The 23461-nt window shown below is 44.5% G+C and overlaps 2 protein-coding genes across 11 annotated transcripts in view; one reads left to right on the top strand and one right to left on the bottom strand.

Moving 5' to 3' along the window:
* Positions 1 to 1606, bottom strand: part of LOC102691515 (CXADR-like membrane protein) — a 111229-nt gene extending 109623 nt beyond the window's left edge. Inside the window, exons 1-2 of the mRNA XM_015337552.2 lie at positions 1416 to 1606; positions 704 to 913 (exon numbers count right to left, since the gene is read on the bottom strand). The gene's annotated coding sequence lies outside the window, so the exon portion shown is untranslated. The remainder of the gene's footprint in view (positions 1 to 703; positions 914 to 1415) is intronic.
* Positions 1607 to 1761: 155 nt separating this feature from the next.
* Positions 1762 to 23461, top strand: part of gramd1ba (GRAM domain containing 1Ba) — a 188273-nt gene continuing 166573 nt past the window's right edge. For 5 of the 10 annotated variants that reach the window (XM_069182753.1, XM_069182754.1, XM_069182755.1 and 2 more), the window contains exon 1: positions 22346 to 22619. Coding sequence is in view for 1 of the 10 variants with exons in the window: in XM_069182761.1 (XP_069038862.1) it covers positions 1973 to 2130 (158 nt within the window). In the remaining 9 variants the exon portion in view is untranslated. Of the gene's footprint in view, positions 2131 to 22345; positions 22620 to 23461 lie in introns of those variants that run through there. The other 5 variants (XM_069182758.1, XM_069182759.1, XM_069182760.1 and 2 more) reach the window with 3 other exon arrangements.

The raw sequence follows: 23461 nt of genomic DNA on the forward strand, positions 1-23461 counted from the left end.
CTTTGAGCTGCCAGAGCACAGGGGTCTGAATCCAAGCAGCATATCTCAGTTTCTGACTTTCTTCGAGCTATCTGCTGACAAATAACTATTTTGGCCTTTAAAAATATTTGGTTTGAGCATGTGACAAAAAATACTGATTGGAAAAAAGATGTGCAAGTATCATTTTGTAATCCAGCAACATTTTAATACTTTTGCAGGGCATATCGCAAAGTCCAGCTTCAGTTAAGGTGCTTTTCCACTTTACAGTTTATCATCTTTAAACAGTGTTTTTTTTCCAGATGTGTCCTGCCTTGGAATAAAATGATCACATAACAGCACATGACCTGTAGGAAAAGGGCCCATACTGAGCTTCCTGTAAGGCCTGAGAGCAGAAAATCCCCACAGCTCTTGTCCCACTGGTCGGGCCCAAACTCCTTATTGCACAGAATTCTTGTTTTTTCTCGGCATCAAAAGACACATTGTAATCACACACAAAAAAACAACAATTCCTTGCATTTACTGTATACAGTGTTGCTTTTTACATGCACTTCCCAGCGGTACCTCCAAACTACCTCACATACAGTATAGCAGGGGCCTCACCTCAACCACAACTAGGTGATGCACAGCACATCGGCGTATTAAAATATGTCACCCCGACAGTACAAGTGCCGTCCAGTACAGTATGTATTAAAGAGAAGCAACAGCAGCAGTCATGTCTCCTCACCGGTTATGCTGCAGGTGTGCTGCTGTTGCAGGCTTCCCGCAGGCTGGAGGTCCCACCTGTAACGGCAGGTGAAGCTGTATCGGCGGCCGGACGTGTGTTGTGTCACAGTAACGTGTGGTCGTGGAAGCCGGGGCCTCGGAACACTCGTCCGACACGTTTTTTCTAGATATCCTTTCGTTCCTCCAAAGCATGGAGAGAGAAGCGACCAACCTGTAAGAGCCAAAGTGTGAAAGTATAAATAGGACGTGTTGTCCACGTCTCTTCCTGATAAGAGAAATTTTCTTAATAGTAATAATGAATCGCCTTTACATAAAACCGTTGAAGAGGGCCTGCTTTTTTAAAAAAATTATCGTCCTACTTTTATGCAGTGCAGTACGAATCCAACATCCTAAACGACCCTCAGCTCACCCAGACTGCTCCGTCTGAACTCTCATGATGAACTTTTCCCTTCTATGAGGAGGTCCAAATTCCTACAAACCCGACTCAGGTAAAGACTAAAATGATTGAAAGATTAAAAAAAAAAAGCCGTAGTAGTTTCTTTAATGTTGCTGTCCCTTAGATCAACGACATACCGTGATATTGATAAGCAAATGAGGTAACATACACTTATTTATAATAAAAAGAAGGCTTCACAGTTGAAGACTTTCATAATCACGGTTACTTTTAAAATTACTCTGCGTTTCATAGGAAAAACCGATTAGATTCAACTAACCTCAGTGGGATTTTTTTCGTTGTACTAGGGGATAATAAGAGAGGCGATGAAACGCCCCCCCCCCTCCTCTTTGATATTAAAGACGATGGAGACGAGGATAAAGTACTTTTATTTTTTACAGAATACGGCTGCGGCGGTCGTATGTGTTTTTTTCTTCCCACCAGACGCCGCCCGGACAACTTTCGCGCTGGCGCGCGGCTGTCGAGGCTGGGCGCGAGCGCGCGCGCGCATGGCGCGCTCCGCCCGCATGGCGCCCGCCCTTGGAAAGCAGGTGCACGCGACCGGCGCCTCGCTCCGCGAACCCGGCATCCTCCTCCTCCTCCTCCCTCAGCAGGGAGCCGCCAGCCTCTTCCTCACGGCGAGCCGTGGTGTCCTGGGGGGAAGGGGGAGGGAGAACGGGAAGAGAAGGTCAGAAGACGGACAACAGTTCCTCAACAGACACGTTCTCTTCTCCTTCCTCTTTTTTTTGGTTTTTCATCCCCAAAGTTTGCTTTTCCGTCGTGTACCCCCCGGCCCTCCCCCTCTCCGTATGCCCGAGTGGGGGTACGCACGACAGAATGGCTTTTGCGAACCCGGGGCACATCATCCCGCAGCTGAAGCTGGAGGACTCGGCGGAGGACAGCTTGTTCAAGAGCATCTCCCTGCGGTCTTTACAGCAGATCCACCAGCAGAGGTTCAAGCCCACCTCGCCGGCCGGCGTCCGGAAGCCCCACAGGTACGAGGGGGAGCGCCGGTGGAGGGAGGGGGGTCTCTGTGACACTGGAGTGCCAGAAAAAAAGGTTTTAGCCGATGCAAGACGTTCCCAGAGAAACGCGGGTTAAAGACTGAACTGAAGTGTACACATCGGGGACGCGGCAGGACGGGACGCGCTGCACCGCAAATCGCACGCAAATGCGGTTGCATCGTCCGAGGTGGAAATGTGCGCTCTTAACGGCAGAGGATCAAAAAAACCCCCGTGCTCTGGTGGACCCTGAGAATTAGAGGGCTTAATGACGGCCACGGAGGCGGCTCTGTGCTGACTCCAGCTTGTTCGGGCGCCTGTGCCCACGCGTGTGCGGGGAACGGGACAGCACACGGCTGCACGCGCTAAGAGTGGGGTCGGGGCGCCCGGCGCCTGTCAGGCACACTGTCAAACTTGCACATTGTTGCGCCCTGATGGCGGCTTCAATCGCGTTTCACTAGCCCGCGGATTCAGATCGCATTTCAGCTTGCCTGTTCAGAGATACTGTAGCTCCCACCTGGGGAATACCCGAGTTAACCGTGGAATTCCGAATGAGCCGCACCTCCCTGTGATATTGACCCTCGATTAGCTCTCTGTGCGGTTTTGATTGCTCTTAGAAAGACAAAGACATAGCCACAGCAACTTTAAGACCACAAATAAAAGGAACGATTTGGAATTTTCTTGAGTTTTTTTCCCCACACCCCAGAATACATGTCGATTTGGAGTTGCTGGTGTGTATTGTATGGTCAGATGAAAGCAGGCTGAGCACAAACGTTCAAAGTGAAAAAGATCGTTTTAGAAATACAAAGACCGGGCTTGGATGGACTTGGATGAGCACACAGTCCGTGGGAGATAGTTATTATGCGTTGGTACCATCAGCTGCGTGCACACAGATAAGTACCCTATACTCGCTCCACATGGTGTTGCAATCCTGTTCTGTTCATGGATCTTTCCCAACACAATGCCAGGTGTACAGATGTAACAGTGCGGTACAACAGATGTCATAACAGTGATTCTTCACAGTTATGTACAGTAGCACTTTTCATGCCTCGCTTAATGATAATGATAATGTTTCTTTATGAGCCCTTTACAATTTCTTGCATTAGGAATTTGTCTTTTCACATACCCCAGCTTGCTCTCCATGAGACACACAGACAGGGAGAGAGAAGCTGGGGGTCAGAGTGCAGGGTCACCCATCTACACGGCGCCCCTGGAGCAGTTGGGGCGAAGGGCCTTGCTCAGGGGCCCAGCAGAGCAGGATTCCTCTGCCGGCCGCGGTCACAGGCGCAGATCCTTATAAGAAGAGACCCAGTTCAGCCCCCGCCTGGGTGACACGGAGCAGCCCTCCTGCACCAGTGGGAGTGGGAGTGGGAGGTCACCCCACCATTTGAATAGGGGGGAATTCAGGTTGTGCAAACCCAAAGCCCAGAGTGGAGTTTAACCAGGCAGCCCGAGTCATCACCCCTACTCTTGCAAACAGAACCATGGGATCTTCAATCAGTAGCAAATAATTAGTTAGGGAATTCCATTTAATGCTTGAGAGGATTTTACGATTTGCCATTAATTGAATCTAAACCGAATAGAAGGGTCCTCTAAGAGTCCTGGGTCTGGATTCCCAGTGTGACTGTGCAGTCCAAGGGAAGGCTTAAGACTTTTTTTTCTATAAATACCAAGGAAACATTGAAAGAACTAAATTTCCCTGTTCTTTCCCGAATATGCATCACATGTAGAAGTTGTTGTCATAAAATGACTATTTAGAGACTAGGAAAGTGTGATCATGGGGAACTTTATTGACTGATCTTAAGGTACAGTATATCCGATCTTCGTGCTAGGATTAAGGTCTGTTTGGTACAACAAATAAAACCAGCAATAATTTGGATTAAAGTTAGTGCCATTGTGAATTTTCACCTCTGTTTAAACTGATCTCATGCTTTTGTTTTATATATCTAATATTTTTAACTGCAAAGCAAATTTCTACAGCAGTTGCCTGAAGTTTTTGTATATTAAAAAAACATTATTGGAAGACAGTGATTATCAGCTACAGCAACTGTATTTGAAATACACATGAATGTCAGGAATGCTCCAGAATGTATTATAAGCTTTCATATCTGCAATATTGTGGTTTGAATTTAGTGCAAAAGAATAATTTTTGTACTGATGTTTTTACTCTGTAAGCTTCATCCGAGATGTCCGTACTGTACATTATGAATACAATTAAGTTTCTATTTCCAGAACAGTTTGTTATTCCAAAAAATTTCCATTAGAAGCTTGACAAATAATTGGTGATAGATCAGACTGTTGCATCAAAGTAGCATGTAAACAAAACAACATGCAAATCATAGTTTTTCTGTGTTTTCATAATTATTTCGGGCAGTGGAGATCAGTGCTTCCTAATTGTGCTGTGGACTGAGGGGCTGAGTCGGATCAATAAATGGATTGTGTTCAGCTTATTTTGGGCTCATGGTGAACCCTCTGTCGCCACATTCGCGTCCTCCATTGATTTGGGTCTGGGTGTTCATGAGTTTGGACGACAGGGTCACAAGAACATGTTACAGTATGGTCCTCGTCCACCACAGGAGGACTCCTTGCCAAACGGCACATGTGTTCTCTTTGAGCAGCTCGAAGAGGAGGTGGCATGTCTTCCTAAAGGTCTTGAGATAATTGCCGCCTCGTCCCTTTCCCAGCAGGTCTGTCTTCATTTGAGGCTTGTCCCAGCAGGAATATGAGTTTTCGGTTGGATTCAGGTTTAGGAATTGTCTGGGTCTACTGCCTATTCTGTCTGTTGTCAGACTAACCACAAATGGACTGCCTTTTCGCAAATACATTTATTTGCTTGTTGCTGGGATATCCTGATATTTTGGCCAGGAAGTGTGTTTGACGGGGGCGAGAATTATACAGTTTTAAGAACGCAGCTTGATCTGGAGGTTGCACATGTTAGGTTTCGAGAAGGAGATCTGCTGCTTTACTTTCCCAGCCAAGCCTTTGCGATTCCTGAATCTCAAAAGTGTAGAGAGCTTTAAAATGTCATGCAGTGCAGGATGGGATTGGAGCTGTGGGAAACGAGTGGCCTGATCTCGCCAGTGTGTTCTGGACCATCGTGAACAGTTCTGTGAATAAGGGCTCTGTGAGGAACACTCTGTCCTCAGCTGGTTGATTTTAAGGATTAGAGCTGAATCTTCCATTCTGGGAAGCCTGTGTGTTGCCTGAGTGACACCAGACAGATGTCCTTAATAGCTGTAATGGGAGGTATCAGATAGAGGTATTTGATTCTAAACTGTATGTAATCTGAAGTAAGCTCTCGTTAATTTGTGGTGAGGGGGGTCACCCATCAGTTTTTGTCAGAACATTTCCGCATTGCGATGCATCTCGTGACCATAAGCCTTGTGATTTAAACCCAAGAGTGGTGCTGTAGTATTAAACCGCATGGTCGTATATCTGTCATGCTTAATGGTTCCCGAAACATAAGGAGTGATGTTTTGTTCCTTTTAAATGACATTTTAATCCTCTTTACGAAAGTAAGGAGGTGAAAACAGACGTAAGGTCATTCTCTGTTCCTCCCGCTAACTGATCTACTAGAGAGGAGCGCAGTGCCTGTCAGGGGTTGTGTGTCACACTGAGGCAGCTCCTGTGTCCCTTTGAAATCTGGCCGGCAGATTTCCTCCTAAAGCACAGCCCGACTAATGCACACCCAGTGCTCTCTGTGCTGACTGAACCAGCTGACGGAGCTGGTGGATAATGGGTTTACGTGCAGCATCACTGAAGGCTCTGCATGGCTACTGTACGATACTCTACACACGCTCAGTACTGTCCAGTCCCGGTCCTGCAGGGCCGGTCCGTCTGCGGGACACCCCTAATCTGAAAAAGGAAAGGTACTGCAGGGGTTAGCTGATGGAGCTGGGGGATAATGGGTTTACTGAAGGCTCTGCATGGCTATGATACTCTACACACACTCAGTACTGTCCAGTACTGGCTGAACTGGGACCAACTGAGCAATTTCTCCCAGAATTTCAGGTGCTGGTGGGGTTTTCTCTAGGGTCTTTGCTATGGTAGAGAGAGAAGTTTTTTTAGTTCATATTACTATGGAAGAATAGTTAAATACTATATATGCCCTGTCCTGTCCAGGTTGTGCCCAGAATGACCCTGTTGTTTTTCTGGACTCCGGCCCCCTGTGACCCTGGACTGGATAAAGCAGTTCGAAAATGGACGGGTGGAATATACTATATAAAGATCATTTGCTGTGGCATCTGTCGGAAGCAAATTGAAACAGTGTATTGAGGCTCAGGCAATGGAGCTGCATGGCGCAGTACGGTATATTTTAAACCAGCTCTACGACTCTGTAGCTCGTGTGAGACGGGCAGGGGAGCAGAAGCATACAGCTTCTCCCGCCACTGCGTTGAGCGACTGCAGTCTTACCGTACTCGTGCAGTGACAGGTAAGAGTCGGCCTGGGCAGATGCTGCGTCTTGTCTCATCTTTTCTGGTGTGAGAGAAAGTGTGCCAGTCGTCCCCCGACGAGGCTCTGTAATTTTTAGCCTTGAATATCTGGAGCTTCCCAGGTGGGACGCGCTCGGCACCAGTCCTGGGAGCCTCGGGCCGTGCGGCTGATCCCGACCAGTCGGTGGAGGCACGAGCGCAGGGGAGACCCCTGCATTCCTCCGACCGGCGCCGGGATCGGTTTCATCCGGAAACCGGGGGACCATTTCCATCGCGTCTGGCCTCCGTCTGCTGGCGGTGCAGAAGAATTTGTTCCTGCACCAGCAACCCTGAAAGTTCAGGAAAGAAAGAAAGAAGAATAATCCAGATTTCCAGAACTATAGGAATGTGCTCAAAACAGAAACGCTCTGTTCAAGGGTTATAAACCTGTAAGACCGCCAGCGTTACTCCAGCTGCAGTGTTTTGAAAGTTTATGGCCCACAGTTAGTTTTGTCAGGTCCTCATACTGTACATCCCCGTTGCTTCTAAAATAAAGAGTATCAGCATTAGAGTTTAGGAGGAGGTCTTAAAAGGTCCTTCTTTTGTTGATTTGGCTCTAGAGGAGAAGCAGAAATGCCTGAGGCCAGCTCACTATGACATAAATAACGCGTGTAGATACCCATTTCAATATTTCAGCAGGCCCCCTGGCTCCTCTCCAGTTGCATTGTGCTTTTCATCCCATTTCTGCAGCCTTGTGTTAAAAGACAGTGGGCAGGGAGGGAGGGGGGGTTAATACATCCTGCTGACACCACACCTCTCTATCCCCATATTCTTCTTCCAAGCTCTAATTGAGAGTGTTCCTTGGCTTGCCTGCACTGCAATCTGCAAACGGGCCAAATTGCCTCCTTGCTCCCATGTTCAAGTGCGTCAGACAGGCTTTTCAAAATGGGAATGAATAAAAACCGCTCTGTAGAGGTGCAAGGTCCCCTTATTTCAGCGTAAAGACCAAAGTGAAAGCAGGGTGATTTCGGACTCTTTTATTTAGAGATGAAAATCAAAGATTCCTGCCGGAACTCTCTGACTGATGCCTACGGGAGAGCAATGAAAAGAAAAATCAGATTAAGACGTCTTCCATGATACTGTATAATTATGCAAATAGAGGATAGTTTTACACCGCGATTTCCTGCTATGAAATTTCACACTATTCAGACTCACAACAGTGAAGAATACCTGCTTGGTACCTGAAGCCACATTAGGTATATTAAACTATAAACAGTACAGTATATATAATATGACATATACAGTATATGTATATTTAAATATTTAAATATTACAGTACAAATCGTCATTGTGCTGAATCACTACCATGACTCACTCAAGTAACACCATGTACTGTAGGTATATATTGCTGTTAGTGCGTTATAAACAAGAGCACATATGGCAGCAGAGCTCAGCTCAGTGATGACACCCGTGGGACCAGAGGAAACAGAGAGAGAGAATTAATTAGGCTGAGCTGTGATAGATGATGCCATGGACTTAATTTACTTAGAAAATTGCACTGCTTGCTGGAAACATAGTTTATAAGAGTTTTGGTCTTATGCTTTCAGGCTGGTTTGGATCGGTACCTTTTTTGCAATGCAGTACCCATTATGTATTACAGTAGCTACATCAGGCTCAATAAAGGGCTATGACTTCAAGTTTCATCACCTGAAAATGACATGTACTGTATGATTTAGTGTAGAATGTCCCATCACAGTGTTAAAAATGCTTTGCTGTCTGTAACGTTTGATTTTAAAGAATAGTTTTCAATTTTAAATGATACTTTTCAGATTTTATGTATAGAAATAATGGGGCAATCATATTTTGCTTGGTAATGTTTGTAGTCATCCCAAGGAAACACGGCAGAAAAAAACTAAATTTCCCAAGAGGCAGTAGGACAAATGATACCCAGGATTGTGAAGCACACCTGTTGTGTAATGCTGTCTGAGTAGAAAAGTGTGTGGCAAATGGAGCTTTTGGTCTTTTGTTGAGATGTTGTGTTAGAGGGGTGTTTATTACAGAAAAACATGATGTTTGAAAGCATGACTAGCAGTGAAACACTGAAGGCTCTTGTGAAGGGTGTCAGCTGTGCTTGAAATGTGTACATTTAAAATATTTAATGTAATCTGGGAAAATGATGTAGTAGAGGATGACATGTAATTCAGATTCACTTTCCATTCCTTGCCTGTTGCTCCCAGATGTACAATGTACAGTGCTTGGGTGCCCTCTTGTGACAGTAGATCATACAGTATTCTCTGCAGAAATCCTCAATTAGAGCCTAGTAGAGGCTTATAAAGCGAGCAGGAACATTGATCCAAGCGCGATCAATTCCAGCACATTTTGCAAAATCAAACAGTAATGACGTAGAGCTCCTGGGAGTATTCGTTTTCTTTTCTCTTTGATTAAAACATGTGTTTGATCTTAAACTCCAATGTTAAATGCCATAATTGATTATTTAATTTTTTGACCAGATGTACTGTAAAAATTGCAGTCGAAAAGAAGAACTAATTTAGAACCCCTATTACAATTCTTTTAGGATGCTGGCGTGGTGAGGTCCTGCTCTCGTGTAATTAGGTTTGCAGAGCTTCTAGACTAGGGATGTGCTCTGCACTAATCAAGACTTGTTGAAGTGCAGAACAAGTACAGTACCTATTCTAAAATATCCGCAGAATTATCCAGCACATGGTATGTATTTCTTATTTATTTCTATTAGTAGGTGTTTGGTGTCCCAATGCTTTTTAATGGGAAAACCTTATTTAATGCATCAGAGATGTAAAGAAACCTTCCTTCATCATTTGGTCAGAGCCTTGAGAGCCTCCAAACCCGATAGTACAGTTTGTACTGTATGTTAAAAGCAGAGCAGTACTGTAAGTGTGTGCTGCAGTGTGTGGGGAGGGGGGAGGAGAGGGGCTGTGCACTATTTGTTCTGCTCTCCGCTGAATTGGAATCGTGACTGTAATCGTGTGCAGGCAGCTCTTTCAGTGGTGGGTTGCTTCTGTTATTTGGACTCAGTGCCTTTCCACATGGGGGCAGGCTTGTTTCAGTAATTCAGATTGTCTCCCGGATTTCTTTTTCTGCAAACACTGTGTTTCGTTCAAGTTCTCCTGTGTGCATGAGCACAGATCTCTCTGGTTTGCTGAAGAGATGAACATGCCTGATTAACACAGGTCCCATTTCCTGCCCCCGTGCTCTTAAGCGCATATAGTACAGGGATAAAAAAACAGTGCTATATATGAAACTTAAAGTTTCTCTTATCTAGTCCTATATCATAAATAATTCAGGGTGTCACAGTGGTTAATATTGCTGTCTTGCAACACTGGGGCCCTGGGTTCAATTCTGGACCAGGTGTGCTATCTGTGCAGAGTTTATATGTTCTCTCTGTGTTCGTGTGGGTTTCCTCCAGGTGCTCCAGTTTCCTCCCACAGTCCAAAGACAGGCTGGCAGGTTAATAGTCTTCTGGGAAGATTGGCCCTGGCGTGTGGGTGTGTGTTTGTGCCCTGTGATGAACTGCTGTCCCATCCGGGGTTTCCCCTGCGTAGTACCCATTGCTTGCCCAGGATAGACTCCAGCTCCCCCGCAACCCTGTGTGAGATCAAGCAGTTAGAAAATGAATGGATAAATAATTAATCTCCATTCATAAAATTAATGAATGAAAGAACTCTAGTGAACAAAGCCTAAGGAATAACCTGCCAGGGCCCATTGTCCCTCCTGCTTTTGATAAATGATGTTCATGCTGTTTCACTCTGCCGTTTCTCTGTTTTGCAGTCGGGTTTTTCTAAATGCTGGAAATGTATCCAGCTTGGACTGGTTTGCCTGAACTTCCCGTTAGGAAGCCCTCTGATGGCATATGATTGCAAGGCTGATAGCTGATTAGGCAAAAGCCGTGGAGGAACAACACCAGGGGGCAGTCTTGAGCTCAGTAAACAGGCACATTGTGAAGACACCTGAACTTGCTGTCCTCTCTCGGGGACAGAATTCTGTGCAGCAGGTACCCGCATTAAAAGATGCCCTCCCAAACATTGCATTTTAAGTCCAGCTTTGATTTTATTAATTGTATTAATCTGTGATGATCCCTTCAAACATGTTTGTGAGATAATTATATCATATTACTATTCTTAAATTATGGTATAACTAATTAATAAAATGTATGTCTCATAAATATAATGAAATGTAACGTTTTAATATTATCTGTCTGTCTATATACAGTAAAAGCATGTGCGTCAATGTTTTTTTTAATCGTATTAAGATTCTCAGACCAGCCCATAACCCAAAGGTAGTTGTCATCTGTAGCACAATCTGGTCTGCTGCTCAAACAGACAAAAGCAAAGTGACTTAGCCCCAGCTGGGGGTCAGTGAAGTAGGTGCTTTTTTGTTTGAGCACAGGCAGTGTTCATCAGGAGTGTGAGGAATCTCAGAGCACAGCTCTTGGTAAGTAGGTCCTGACTCAGAAAATTCTCTTTGGCTAAAGACCACGTTGTCCATGCAGAGCCAAGACAAATCCCAGCACTGGTTTGCATTTCCGTTTAGCTACTGTTGCTGCTGGTTTGGAGTTTGGAAACAGTGATGAATGATTTATTCCTCGATGAGGCCTTGTATGAAGCTGTAAGTCAGTAGTATAAGCAGTGACTGCAGGTGAAATACTTCCAGACATGAGACAGATTTGTCTTTTTTTTTTTAATGACCGGGACACATCTTGTAGGTTAGTTGCAAAGAGACGCCGCTACAGCAGAAAGCAGCTCCCTCCAAGTTGTTGTCATGATGCGATTTTACAAGCCGAAAGATTTCCATTGCTGCACAGCTTTTGGGTACAAGTTAACAGCCAACATTAACGAGGGGAACAATCTGTAGACACACTGACCATGAATTTGGTGCCGTTCAGATCAAACAGGCCGCCTGTATGTATTCCTGTTACAGCTCTGGTTCCAGTTACTGGTTTCCTTTTAAAACAGTGATGTTGACAGTATCCTCAGAGAAGGAGCCAGCCCTTGGAGCTACTCTTCAGAGAAAGCTTTCCACGTACGCTGTCATTTGCCGCTGGCTTTGTAAGAGTGCCCGGTGGGCAGAGGTGTGACTGTGAGCAGAGGTGTGGCCCGTCATGCTGGTGAACAGAGGTGTGGCCCGTCGTGTCGTGCCGGTGAGCAGAGGCGTGGCCCATCGTGTCGTGCTGGTGAGCAGAGGCGTGGCCCATCGTGTCGTGCTGGTGAGCGGAGGCGTGGCCCGTCGTGTCGTTCCGGTGAGCAGAGGCGTGGCCTGTCGTGCCGGTGAGCAGAGGCGTGGCCCGTCGTGTCGTTCCGGTGAGCAGAGGCGTGGCCTGCCGTGCTGGTGAGCAGAGGCGTGGCCCGTCGTGCAGGTGAACAGAGGCGTGGCCTGTCGTGTCGTGCCGGTGAGCAGAGGCGTGGCCCGTTGTGCCGGTCAGGTGGGGAAGGTTACTTTCAAGAGCAGGCAGGGCCGGTGAGCTGTGCACGAGCAGGCATGTGCAGCGTGTGTCACGCGTCCTCGGGCTTCTGAAACAGAGGGAAAGGGGCCTGTGGGTGGCGGCTGTGGGAGATCGTATTCATCATAAGAACTGAGCTCGAAATTGATTGCTATTATGTAGATTTACAGGAGCTGAAAACAGTAGGAATGAGTCAAACACAATGTATTGTGTATTACTACTTATTAGTAATGAAGTTGTTTTTTGTTTTGATGGAAAACACTGCCTACTCCTTTTGGATGTTTTTTCTAGGGAATAACCATCTTTATTTCTGCCTGAAAGTTTATGGTGACAGTATTTTAACTGGTTTCTAAGGCTTTATCTCAGATTTATCTTGGTTGTTTTTCGGGGTTGCAACCCTTAAAGCATCCTAAAAGAGCTTTCTTAACAGAGATAGCAGTGGGCTAGATTTCTGCATCTTTTGGCAAGCAGCATTCCCACGCATTTACAGCTTTCAAAACGCATCATATCAATGGAACGAAACAGAAAAAAATCCTTATCTTGCCCAAATTATTTTAAATGATCTTTCTTTGATAATTCAGTTCAGTCTCTCTTGAGCCTGCAGATATACAGTATATTTAACAGTCTCCCGTCAGAAAAGTAACAAAGATCTACAGTGAAGCTCAACAGTTCCAAAAATCGGTGCAGGTTCCTATTAAAAAGCATTACAAATGATCCTTATATTAATATCCCAATAGTTTTTAGGTTGTTTTATCTGAGACATCTATCTATGTTACATTGAACCAACAGCAAGGAGAGCTTATCATATCATTTGGTATTCTTACAATAATCCTAACAATAGACTGCATCAGCTCTCTTATCGAATTCACGAAACATGTTTAAAATGCACCACAGACCAACGATCCTGTTCTACGGCTGTTTGGCTTGAGAGCATCTGGCTTGAAATCGCGCCTTAACGAAGTCACAGCCATCACGCAGAAAGCCCCCTCGGCTTCAGTATCGTCTTAGGTTCCCTAGAGCTGGAGTTTCTTAAAATAGGCAGAGCGTGGAGCAGCGCAGCGCAGGAGAGCGCGGGGGCGGGGAGATGTGTGGGGGTGTGTGACGTCAGGGTCACACTAATAAGACCGGGCTTGATGTCCGGAGACAGAGCACTGCTGCGCCAGCTGACTGATTGAGAGCTGCTTGGCAGCCGCTCGGAGATGTGTGTGGAAAACGTCTACGCCCTCTCAGCCCTTCCAGGAACTCATTCATTCGTGTACAGCGGTTACGCTGGCTGCCATCTGTCATTTGCCTGCTTTCTAATGAAAAGAAACAACAAATCTCATTGCAGAGCTCTGTGGAATTTGGCCTCCTCTGTTTTTTTTTTCCTGAGAGGATATGCAATTAAGATCCAGTAAAAGTGAGAAGAGATCTTAAATCAGCATGCAGCAGAACTCTGTGTCCAGCGACAACATTTTCTGTGAGATTGAGAGAAGGCGTGAAAAACATTGCTTGTATATGTGCTGTGTGGATAAAATACTACAGGAAATCAAAATTCAGACAGGCGCAATGCTGTAAACTCTTACAACTGTAAAAAGGTTTCATAGGCACGGTATTGAGATTACATTGGTTTATCTTTTCCATTTCACTTTCAGCGGGTGATTGGAGCAAATTAGTCTAAATATCTTTTGTTTCCTGACATTTTTTAATGAATAAAACAAAATTGTCCCAAATATAACCAAAAGGTCATTCACAGTTAATAAGCAGGTCGGAGAAACGGACCCTTTTTGCTCTCTTACTGCTCATCTCTCTTGCGGATTGCAATTGCTCGATTTTATACAGCAAGGAGTGATTTCATTTCGTTCCACGGCCTTTATACAGTAGCTGTTTTCAACAGGCAACTTCTGCACTGTCTGTGGCACTCCGGGCTCTCAGCAGGTGTGTCATCTATGCAGAGCTGAGCAGGCAAAAGTCAGATGAGTTCCTGAGGGAGCAGGGTGTTTTAATTTTCATATCCTGTTTCACGAAAGGCGGCCAAGGGCAGCAGGGAGCTGGGACCATGAGCTAGAAAGCTTGAAAATCCCCGAATTGAAGGGCAATGCCATCATACAGTATATGTAACAGTTTGCGTGTGGAAGTCATCGCCATGATATAAATAAAAAGAATAACGATTGTTATATAGAAGCTACTGTATATAGAAGGATCAAATGTCAAAACTGCAGGAATAACGGAATAAAAGACTGAAATGTTCAACACCAGAATGAAATTCATGAAGTAATTTGTCTTTTGGCTAGGCTTTACCAGGCTTCTCATTTTCTTTAAAATGTCATCCTTCCCGGCATTGAAGATGAATTGGCCTCCTCAGCTGTGCGGGCTCGGTTCCTGCGGTGGACACACCGGATGCGGGCTGGTTTTGTTTCGACTGCCCTCTGTCACTGGAGAGACGCCTGAGCAGCAGCAGCAGCAGGAGGCTCGGGGCCAGAGTGACAGACGGGCAGTGTCACAACAGTGGAAAAGCAGAAAGCGCGATCAAGCAGCCGGACAGGCAGGCGGGCGGGTGTTTGATACCAACAACAGCAGCGAGCCCGACGAGGCTGTGCGCCGGGAGGCGGCCGGGAAAGGCGGAAGGGCACGGCCACGAGCCGACCGCAGCTCTGCAAGATCCAGCTGCGCGCGACACCACAGCCGCGGGCCGCGTCTGCTGCGTCACATCCGCCTGCCCCCGGGAACGCCCACCCCGAGGAGGCCGCCAATTAAACAATCCATCTCGTTATTTTCTTAAACATATGCGGGTTTTTCTTAGGTGTTTCTAACGTCAATAATGAGAATTACACTTACTGTACAGTAGAAAAGAAAACCTAAAAAAACCCAGATCCTGGTTAGAAGTCTTACAATCAAGCAGGTAAGAAAATAACAAGACCAAGTGTGTAAATGGAAATTTTGAGTGAGCAAAAACAACAACAATAATAATTATCCTTACACTTATGCAGCACTTTACTGGACCCAACACTCAAAGTGCTTTACAGGTAATGGGGACTCCTACACTACCAATGTAATCGGTCGACCAATTTCACCACCAGCCCACCTGGATGATGCGACAGCAGCCAAAGTTCGCCAGTACTCTCACCACACACCAGCTACTGTATCGGTGGGGAGGAGAACAGAGTGATGAGGCCAGTTCAGAGACGTTTGGTCAGGACACCGGGGTAACACCCTTACTTTTTTTTTGAGAAATGCCCTGGGATTTTTAACGACCTTGGAGAGTCAGGACCTCGGTTTCCCAGCTTTCCCAGAAGTTTCCCATCCAGCTCCTGGCCAGGCTCACACCTGCTGAGCTTCAGTGGGCTGCCAGTTGTGCGTTGTGGGGTGATATACATGTAGCTCTATGAAGACACTATCTTTTGTGCTTTGCCTGTACTGTGCTGTCTGTGGCCAGTCCTGCAGGAGGTCTTTTGTGCTCTCCGGGTTCACTTGTTCTTGTAATAGTACAGCGTGATTACTGTTTATCTGGGCTTAGGCTTAGTAGCACTGTTCCAAATAGTTAAGCCATTGAAAAAATACATATCCTGCATTTATATCCTGTGCATTTCATGAGTAGTGTTGGAATAGCCATTTTTTCATGGAAAGAAGCGATGGGGAACTTTAGAAGAAATGTACCGATGATTTATCTTTGAATTTTAATACGTTTTTGTTAAAAATACTGGAGGAGTCTTCCATGGAGATGGGGTATAGAGTTTAGCATTTGGAATTCCAATTAGAATTGTGTTTTGTGGATGTACATTTCAGAGAATTCCAAAAATAACAAGAATACAGCTGTCTCTGGCAGGGTAAAATAGTAAAAAAATATTTTTCAGACAGCTGCTTCTTGATTATCTATCTAGGTAGCCTTGGTAATAGTCTCCTACTCTCCTGCTCTTGACAGCCTGAGACTACAGTTACTCTGATGAGTTTTGTTGTCACGAACTAGATTCGGTTTCCTCGTGCATTTATCACATTCCCAGAAAGCCCCTCAGCTCAGCCAGTCAGTGGACCCACTGTGGAGCCAAAGGAGCAAAGTGTTAAAAAAACATTGTTACAGGTGAAATATCCATCACTGCCCATAGATTCAGACACACACACGAAGGACAATGCCTTTGCATGTCAGGATCACAAAACAGAGCTAGTGAACCAGCTGGCTTGCTGAGAAGTGGCCATTAGTTTGAGTACAGTGTGAAATGAAAGACTAATGTGTAATGAACTCTGAGTGCGGAGGTGCTTGAAGGAATGACAAGAGATCCCATTACCTGCAGTCCTGCAGCTCAGTGTGAAATCAGAAGAACCGCATGCACTCGCCAGTACACAGCCGTAAAAACATGTGATCTTTTCCCGTCATTTATACTGACAAAGCTGAAGGAATACAGTCCAGCATACAGCACATTAAATGGGCGAGTGACTTACCTGTCACCTTTTAATGCATATCAAATTCACTCTTCCCTCATGTCATCACTTTCCCCAAAGCAAGAACATCGGCTTTCATTTTTGAAAGATGTTGTGAATAACTTGTATTATCACCTTCATTCCAAAGCATTCCAACCGGGCAGCGTTCAGAAATGCTGATGTTCACACGCGCACACATACTGTACATCACACAGGGTGAAGAGACAGCGTAAATACAATGTAAAATAGGACACAAGGAACAACATTCAGTTTTCGGGGGAGACAAATGGGGATAACAGAGCAACATTACATAAAGACTGTGTGGGTATTCCCACGTATAAAAGGGGAAATTTCACAGAAAACTGAAGTAAAGCAATTTAGTGCACTAAACAAGTTTTTATCAAGTGGTTAAGAGATGGAACTAGAAAGGAGAAGCTAATCAAGCAGAAGGCTTCAGACAATGTCTGAAAGGATGGAAAACTGCAGTGTGAAGTTATCTAAAGGCTGTAGTTTGGTTTTGTTTTGGATTGTGAATCCCTTCTTATTAGTTAATTTCATAGCTTCTGCCACACCTCTTCCAAATTGTGATCTGAACGCTTTAAAAGTTTAATAATGTGAGCTGAGGTTATAAAAATAAAAACAAATGCTATTTTCCTAGTGCAACTAAAAATAGCAATTAAAAAAGTAGCATGGATCTGCTCATGTATGCAGTTATCAATCATAAAATAAATTAGATTTTATTAGTAAATACATTGTGGGCGTACTGTAAGCGAACAATCAATTTTATCGGCGGCGATCACATCATATAATATCCAAAGGAGTTTTTTCTGAGTTGGGCACACAATACCACTCTGCTGACAGCAGCACCGATGTTATGTAGAGGACATGCAGTGGAGTTTCGAAAAGAAGAGATGTCTTTTCCATTAATAGACCCGTAAAACCCAGGAAAGGTGCCCTGGTTAGTGTGGAATATACCCAAAGTTCAAGATAAAACTGCAGGGTGTTTTAAAAACAGTTAAAATCCCCATCGCACAGAGACAGAGTGACATTTTATTTGCCTGTATCCAGCAGTTCAGAACTTCTCAAAAGAAATCTGCCAGTAATTGCATGTTATGCCTCTGAATAACCATGTGGCACCCTGCAGGCCAGATAAAGATGATCAGACAAGGGTGCACATTAGCAGCAGCATTTTCCCAAGCCGTTGCGAGGCAAAGCAAATTACAGGTTGGAGAACAAGATTTTAATAACGAAACGGAGGTTTGCACCCTGGGAGGGCTGACAATAACACTGAACCACCGTTATTGCTTGAAGGACCGTTAGATGCTCTGCCATCAGGAAGTCGAGATGAGTGATTAGGGAATCAGGCAGGGAGAGGTGGGAGAATAGACAGACCTGGTCCAGCAGTATGTTCTCTAAGAACAAGCTGAGACTAACTACACAGCTAGCTATTCCACAGTAGCATTGGTCGTGTGTTATTAGCTTTTTTTATTTTGTCCCTTATTAATTTCCATGGAGTTGTCACGAGGTGATTTTCAAAAGAACAAATCAGTAGGCAGCAGACAGATCTGGGTTGTGGACTGGAAAAAACATAGATTTATGCGCTTTTTCTAAATGGAGAATGATGGGACAGATTTTAAAATAGCCTGAATATCATTCAGTTGCTGAACGATCGTACAATACATTTCACAATCCACATTTTTCAAATCACATTTTTTACGAAAAAAACGGGCCACCAGCCACAAACCCCATTTACAAAATACAATCACAGCATCGGCATTTTAAAGCTTCAGACTTTAAAAGGTGGGAAGATCTACTCATTTATATCAGAGAAGCACAGATACTCTAGTTTTACTGTCTGTGCTGTAGGTGCCTGTGTTCAGCCTGTAACTACAAAGATGCAGATATATTTGTATACAAAAACGCACACACATGTATACTGACGTGGGCTGACGCGTCTCCATCAATAGTGAGGAAAGTAGCTCTTGGACGATTTCGTTTGAAGCCTGGTATCTTTTGTCTTAATAACCAGAAGAGCGTCTGTGGCACTGTTTCACTGCAGGATTCCTCTCAATCCTTTCATTGCCCTTTTCCCACCCACACAATATGTCCCAGATAGCTCCCCCCGGGGTTCGCTGTCCAGCAGCTCGGGAGAAGCCCGGAGTTGCCCCGACGGCTCGGCTGTAGGAACACGCGTGTGGGTTTCCGGGCTTCTCGTCTGTGTGCTTGGCTTGGCCAGGGTGTCTCGGCGAGACTCGGATCAGCGCCGGGGCTCTCAGCTGCCATCCTGCGTGACCTCTTCCAGTGGCCATGCACTGGCAGTCGCACAGGAGACGTGCAGTACGTGTCGGATCCTCGACGGGATACGTTCGGAAAGATCCAGCCCTGTTTATTTCTTTTCCATTGTGCAAATGGGATTTTAAATTTTTTTCGACATACATTCCGGATTTCGCACTCCTGTGCTGTAGTTTTGTTGTTGTTGTTTGTGCTTGCTGTGGTCAGTACTCCATAGTACTTTCCTTGTACAGAAATGAAACTACAGGCACCCATGGTTTACCCTGTGCTGTACTGCTGTTTCTCACGTGAAGCTTTTTGTGTGTGGATTGTCCACTCTATGAATTTAGTATGAAGTGTGTGTTTTTCCCCATAGAGAAAAGCAAGGAGTGTAATGATTACTGAGTGGATGATAGAATAGGTTCAGTTTAGTTCTGGGTTTTGCTTACAAATGGATGTTAACTACCATACTTGTTTAGACTGAAAGAAATGCATAGTCCTTAATTGTATAATTACCCAGCTGAACCAAATCAACCGGGCCTCAGCAGTGAGACCCAGCTCATTCACTTCTGTCCTGCTGTGCTTTCAGGTTAATACCATTAATTCATTTACACCCTGGAATTCTTAACGAGGGAGTGTCCTCTAATGCTAAATTTGTACATAAGGTTTCTATAGCAACCAAGCTGGAATTTGCTGCTCTCAGCAGATACAAAAGTATGAACGCTGTTTTAATCAGATTTTTCCTTCTTAAGACTAATCTGCTCTTTTTAATAATACACTGCACCCCTGGGTGTTTTACCCAGAGACATGTCATTGAACGCCCAGTGTAAGTGGAAATGCAACAGAACGATAATGATGGCAGTGTTTCGTTATTGCAGATGTGTGTGGAGGTGGGGAGGCTGAGCCTGCTTTTTTTCCTGTGTGTGTTCAGGCGTGCAGATATGATGAATGTGTTTGAGTAGATTCTCTAGATTTGTGGTGTTCCCTTTAAAAAGAAAGCACTGGCAAAAATAAAAGAACTTCTCTGTTTTCCAACATACAGTAATTATTCATCTGCAAATGAACACTTCAACAATCTCAGAGTAACCAAAAGTAGAGGCACCAGTTTTTAATTGGCATATTTTGATTTGTCATAGTAATATATACTGTATATAGATCTATATTTCCTTTGTATTTTGTTTTAACTGAGCATCTTAGAAGGTGCACTTGACAGGTCCTTTGTGAACTGACCAGCATGAGACTGTATTGGATTGTCAAGTGCTGTTGGATTTTCCTCCAATTAAGTACTGTAAAACAAATAACTTATTTTTTTCTTCTCCATGTACAGTTGTTATTTAACAGATGTTAAAAGGCCTTTTATACTGTAGCTGATGACTCAAACCGCTCGCCTCATTAAAGGTATATGTTACAAGTACAGAGGTCAGGTACTGTAGTTAGTAACAGTAAATAATTAGACCCCCCATGTAACTGAGAGCTCGGGCTGGAGGAAAGCCCAGAAGCACATGCCCACCAGTACCTGGGCCTGACACCCCTGGTGGAATACAGCAGTCCCGCCCTGTGCGTGGTCAGGCTCGCTCCCCTGCAGTGCCAGCAGCGTGCCTGCAGCAGCTCCTGACTTCTTTAAGAGTGGCAGCCTCACTGCGGGGCGGGAGGGGGAGTGACCCGACTAACCAGCTGCCTGTGTCGCCTGCTGCTGTTCATGAGAGCCGCTCTCAGGTCAGAGGTCAGAGGTCGTCACGTTGGTGCCGATAGTGGACAATCACTTACAGAGGAGCGAGCTGGAAAGGAAGTGAAGGAACTGTTTGGGGACAGTTTTCCCTATGGGCAAACTGTAGGCATTCGTCTCATCTCATTAATTTACTTTGGAGCATGCAATTAATTAATAATTAATGGTAACGAATACGAACTGAGCTGTACAAGAGGAGATACACACATAGAAGAAATTCCCCTCACACAGCCAATTGCAGCATCTTCCATGAGAATTGCTTAATCATCCTTTTTTATAGATGTAATGATTAAACTGTCGCTGAACATAATTATTCAGTATATGTTTCTAAAATTGGCAGGCTCGAATTACACTGCTGATTTTCACATTTCAGAGGAATTCTGCAGGAGGATAACAGCAGGAGATTAGTCTGTGGTATCTAGGAAACTGCAACTTGATTAAAAATCGTAGGCGATGGCTTCAAAGCGATGTATCAGAGACTTCTCAAAGTGGCCCACTCTGCAAAACAGTTAACCGAGACAAAGTGCGATTCTGGCTGAAACAAGCCACTGGGAGTGCTGGAGTGCCTTCCCCACAGTGGTGAGCTTCTGGGCGAAATGAAATAATGAGCAGAACACTGCAGATGAGGAGTGCACACCTGGCGCGCAGTCTCTGCTGTACGTCTACGCAGGTCTGAAACTGCAAGAGCATAAATCACATTCTCCTCATTCAGAATGACAAAAACCGTCATGGTAAAGAAAGATCTAGCATGAGGGAAGGGTCGTTGAAGCTGGTTGATTAACCAGTACACACCAAATCAATTAAAGGCTTCCCTTCTCGACCTGTGTTTGAAGGCGTCTAAATGACCTAGGAGTGTATAAAATAAAGACATGCATTGAACAAAAAGTGCCTCCAATCGGTCAATAACAGCCAGCTGTATAGAGTAAGGCACTGGTGCAGACAACTGTAAAAATCCCATCTGAGTATCAGTCTTCATGTCTAATACTTCCTTTGCGAATAAAAGCATCTTTAACCACTTCCCTTCCTCCAGCTGCGTTTTGTTGACAATAATAGACAGGGCTTCTTTGAGAAGGATTTTAAAGTGATTTTCACAGTCATTGTAGACTACTGTACATCTCACACCCAGTCCAAGACTGGACTTGTACTGAAGCAGAGAATTGTCTTCTGCCCACTTCAACATTAGATCTTTAAAATGTGACCTCTGGTCTTCATGGAAAAGAAACAAAGAGAAAAAGCTTTAGATATTTTTTTTTGTACTACAATCATATTAAAGACCTCCTATGATTTAATACATTAAAGCAGATTGTATTCTGGGTAACATTGCATGGTTAAGACCCCTTCTTTGCCTATTTGATGTTGAAATGTAGCAAGTGAGAATGCCCGTAGTCATTAAAATTGTCTATTTTGACAGAAGAAGGACAAATGTTTTCAGCTTGTCTTTGCATGTTGGTTAGTCTCATGCTATGTATGTTCTGCAACCATTTTTTAACCAAGATCTTGCCTTTTACAATCTAATGCTTAAACCCCCTTCTTACTCCGGTTGTTAGATGTATTGTATTGTCGATGTCTTACTGTAATTCTGTACATAACCTTCCAGCTTTTAAACAAACGCTGTACCGGCCCATCTCTCTGCCTGCCAATTTGCTATGTTATTAATGCAGTTAAACTACTGACCTAGTTTGAATGTGCGATTTCAATGTGAGATCTGTGGGGGGTGGTGTGCGAGCTGCCCAGTGCACTGCAAACGGCACACACTCCCTGTGCTGAAGCCATATCGCTCCTCTGCACTGCACTGGGGGGGGTTAACAGCACAACGATGGTGGAAGGAGGCAGGCGATAGTCTTGATGTGTGTAAGAGAGAGAGAGACTGGGAGCAGGGGAGAGAGCATGCGAGAGAGATTAGAGTAGTCGCGCTGGCAGAGTATAGAAGTAAGACGTGCTTCTAAAGAAACAAAGGAGCATTCCTTTAACCTCTGCTCTGGATTTCAGCTGGTGTCTGCTTAAGAATTCTGTTTCACCTTTGAGTGGTCATACAGTTGGATAAAAGGACACATTATTTTTTAGCAGCTAACTCTCCAATTGTTATATAGCATTCATCCCAAGTGAATGTTGGAAGACATACTCAGTCATTTTTTTTTTTACCTAACTCCAGTCTTAATCGCTGAAGTGTTTGGCTGGGATTACACTTTTTTGCTTCATATCAAAGGTAAAGCTTGCTCTTTTATTTCCTTTGAGTCCTGTTGTTATCAGGAACAAAAATGTGTAGAATAATGCATGAATGCACTGGTATCTGTGCATGCCTGTATCTGTGTGTATGTGTGCAAGTGTTTGAATGCAGCACAAATAGTTAAACTAGAATTGATAGATAACACACTTCCATGTAAAGTATATAATACTTAACCATTAACCATTCTTAGTACTTTTTACATCAGAAGCAATCATACATATAGGACAGTATCTACAATCAGATATGCAGGAAAGCTCAGCTACAGCTTTTAGACAGCTCATTGTAATATATTCCTTTTCAGCTATACCACAAAGCACACCTGACATATTGACACCTCATCATTGACCTGAAATTCTTAAAGGAAAGTTGAGCAACCACTCTACTTCACTAAAAGGCTGTCAACAGGAGAGCAAAATGCATAGCTTGTGTGTCCTAATGCAGTTCAAGCTTAGTTTCCTTAATTCGTGAGAACAACTGAAATAAGATGGTGTACCAGAATAATATTCTGCACTTTGCACTGTCTTTTAACAGTGCTGTTAGAGGACTCGTGTTACAATGAGAGCATTGTAGCTCTGTTGCCAGACGACACAGCAGACCGGCGCTAAAGCACGGCGGAGTCTTTCTCTAGCAGGCAATGAGGCGTATAAAACTATTCCTGGGGTAACAAATCCACGTCACAAGTCGGCTTTTTGACCCCTAAGAAAAGCCAAAAGGTTACAGGAGAGAGTAGGCAGTTAGTAGTTAATAGCTCTGAGTCCAGACTCCCACAACTCTTTGTGTACGGAGGTGCCTCCGGTTCCGGGTCTTAAAAAGCAATTCCG

Source organism: Lepisosteus oculatus, chromosome 23, assembly GCF_040954835.1.
Source record: "Lepisosteus oculatus isolate fLepOcu1 chromosome 23, fLepOcu1.hap2, whole genome shotgun sequence".
Lineage (NCBI taxonomy): Eukaryota > Metazoa > Chordata > Actinopteri > Semionotiformes > Lepisosteidae > Lepisosteus > Lepisosteus oculatus.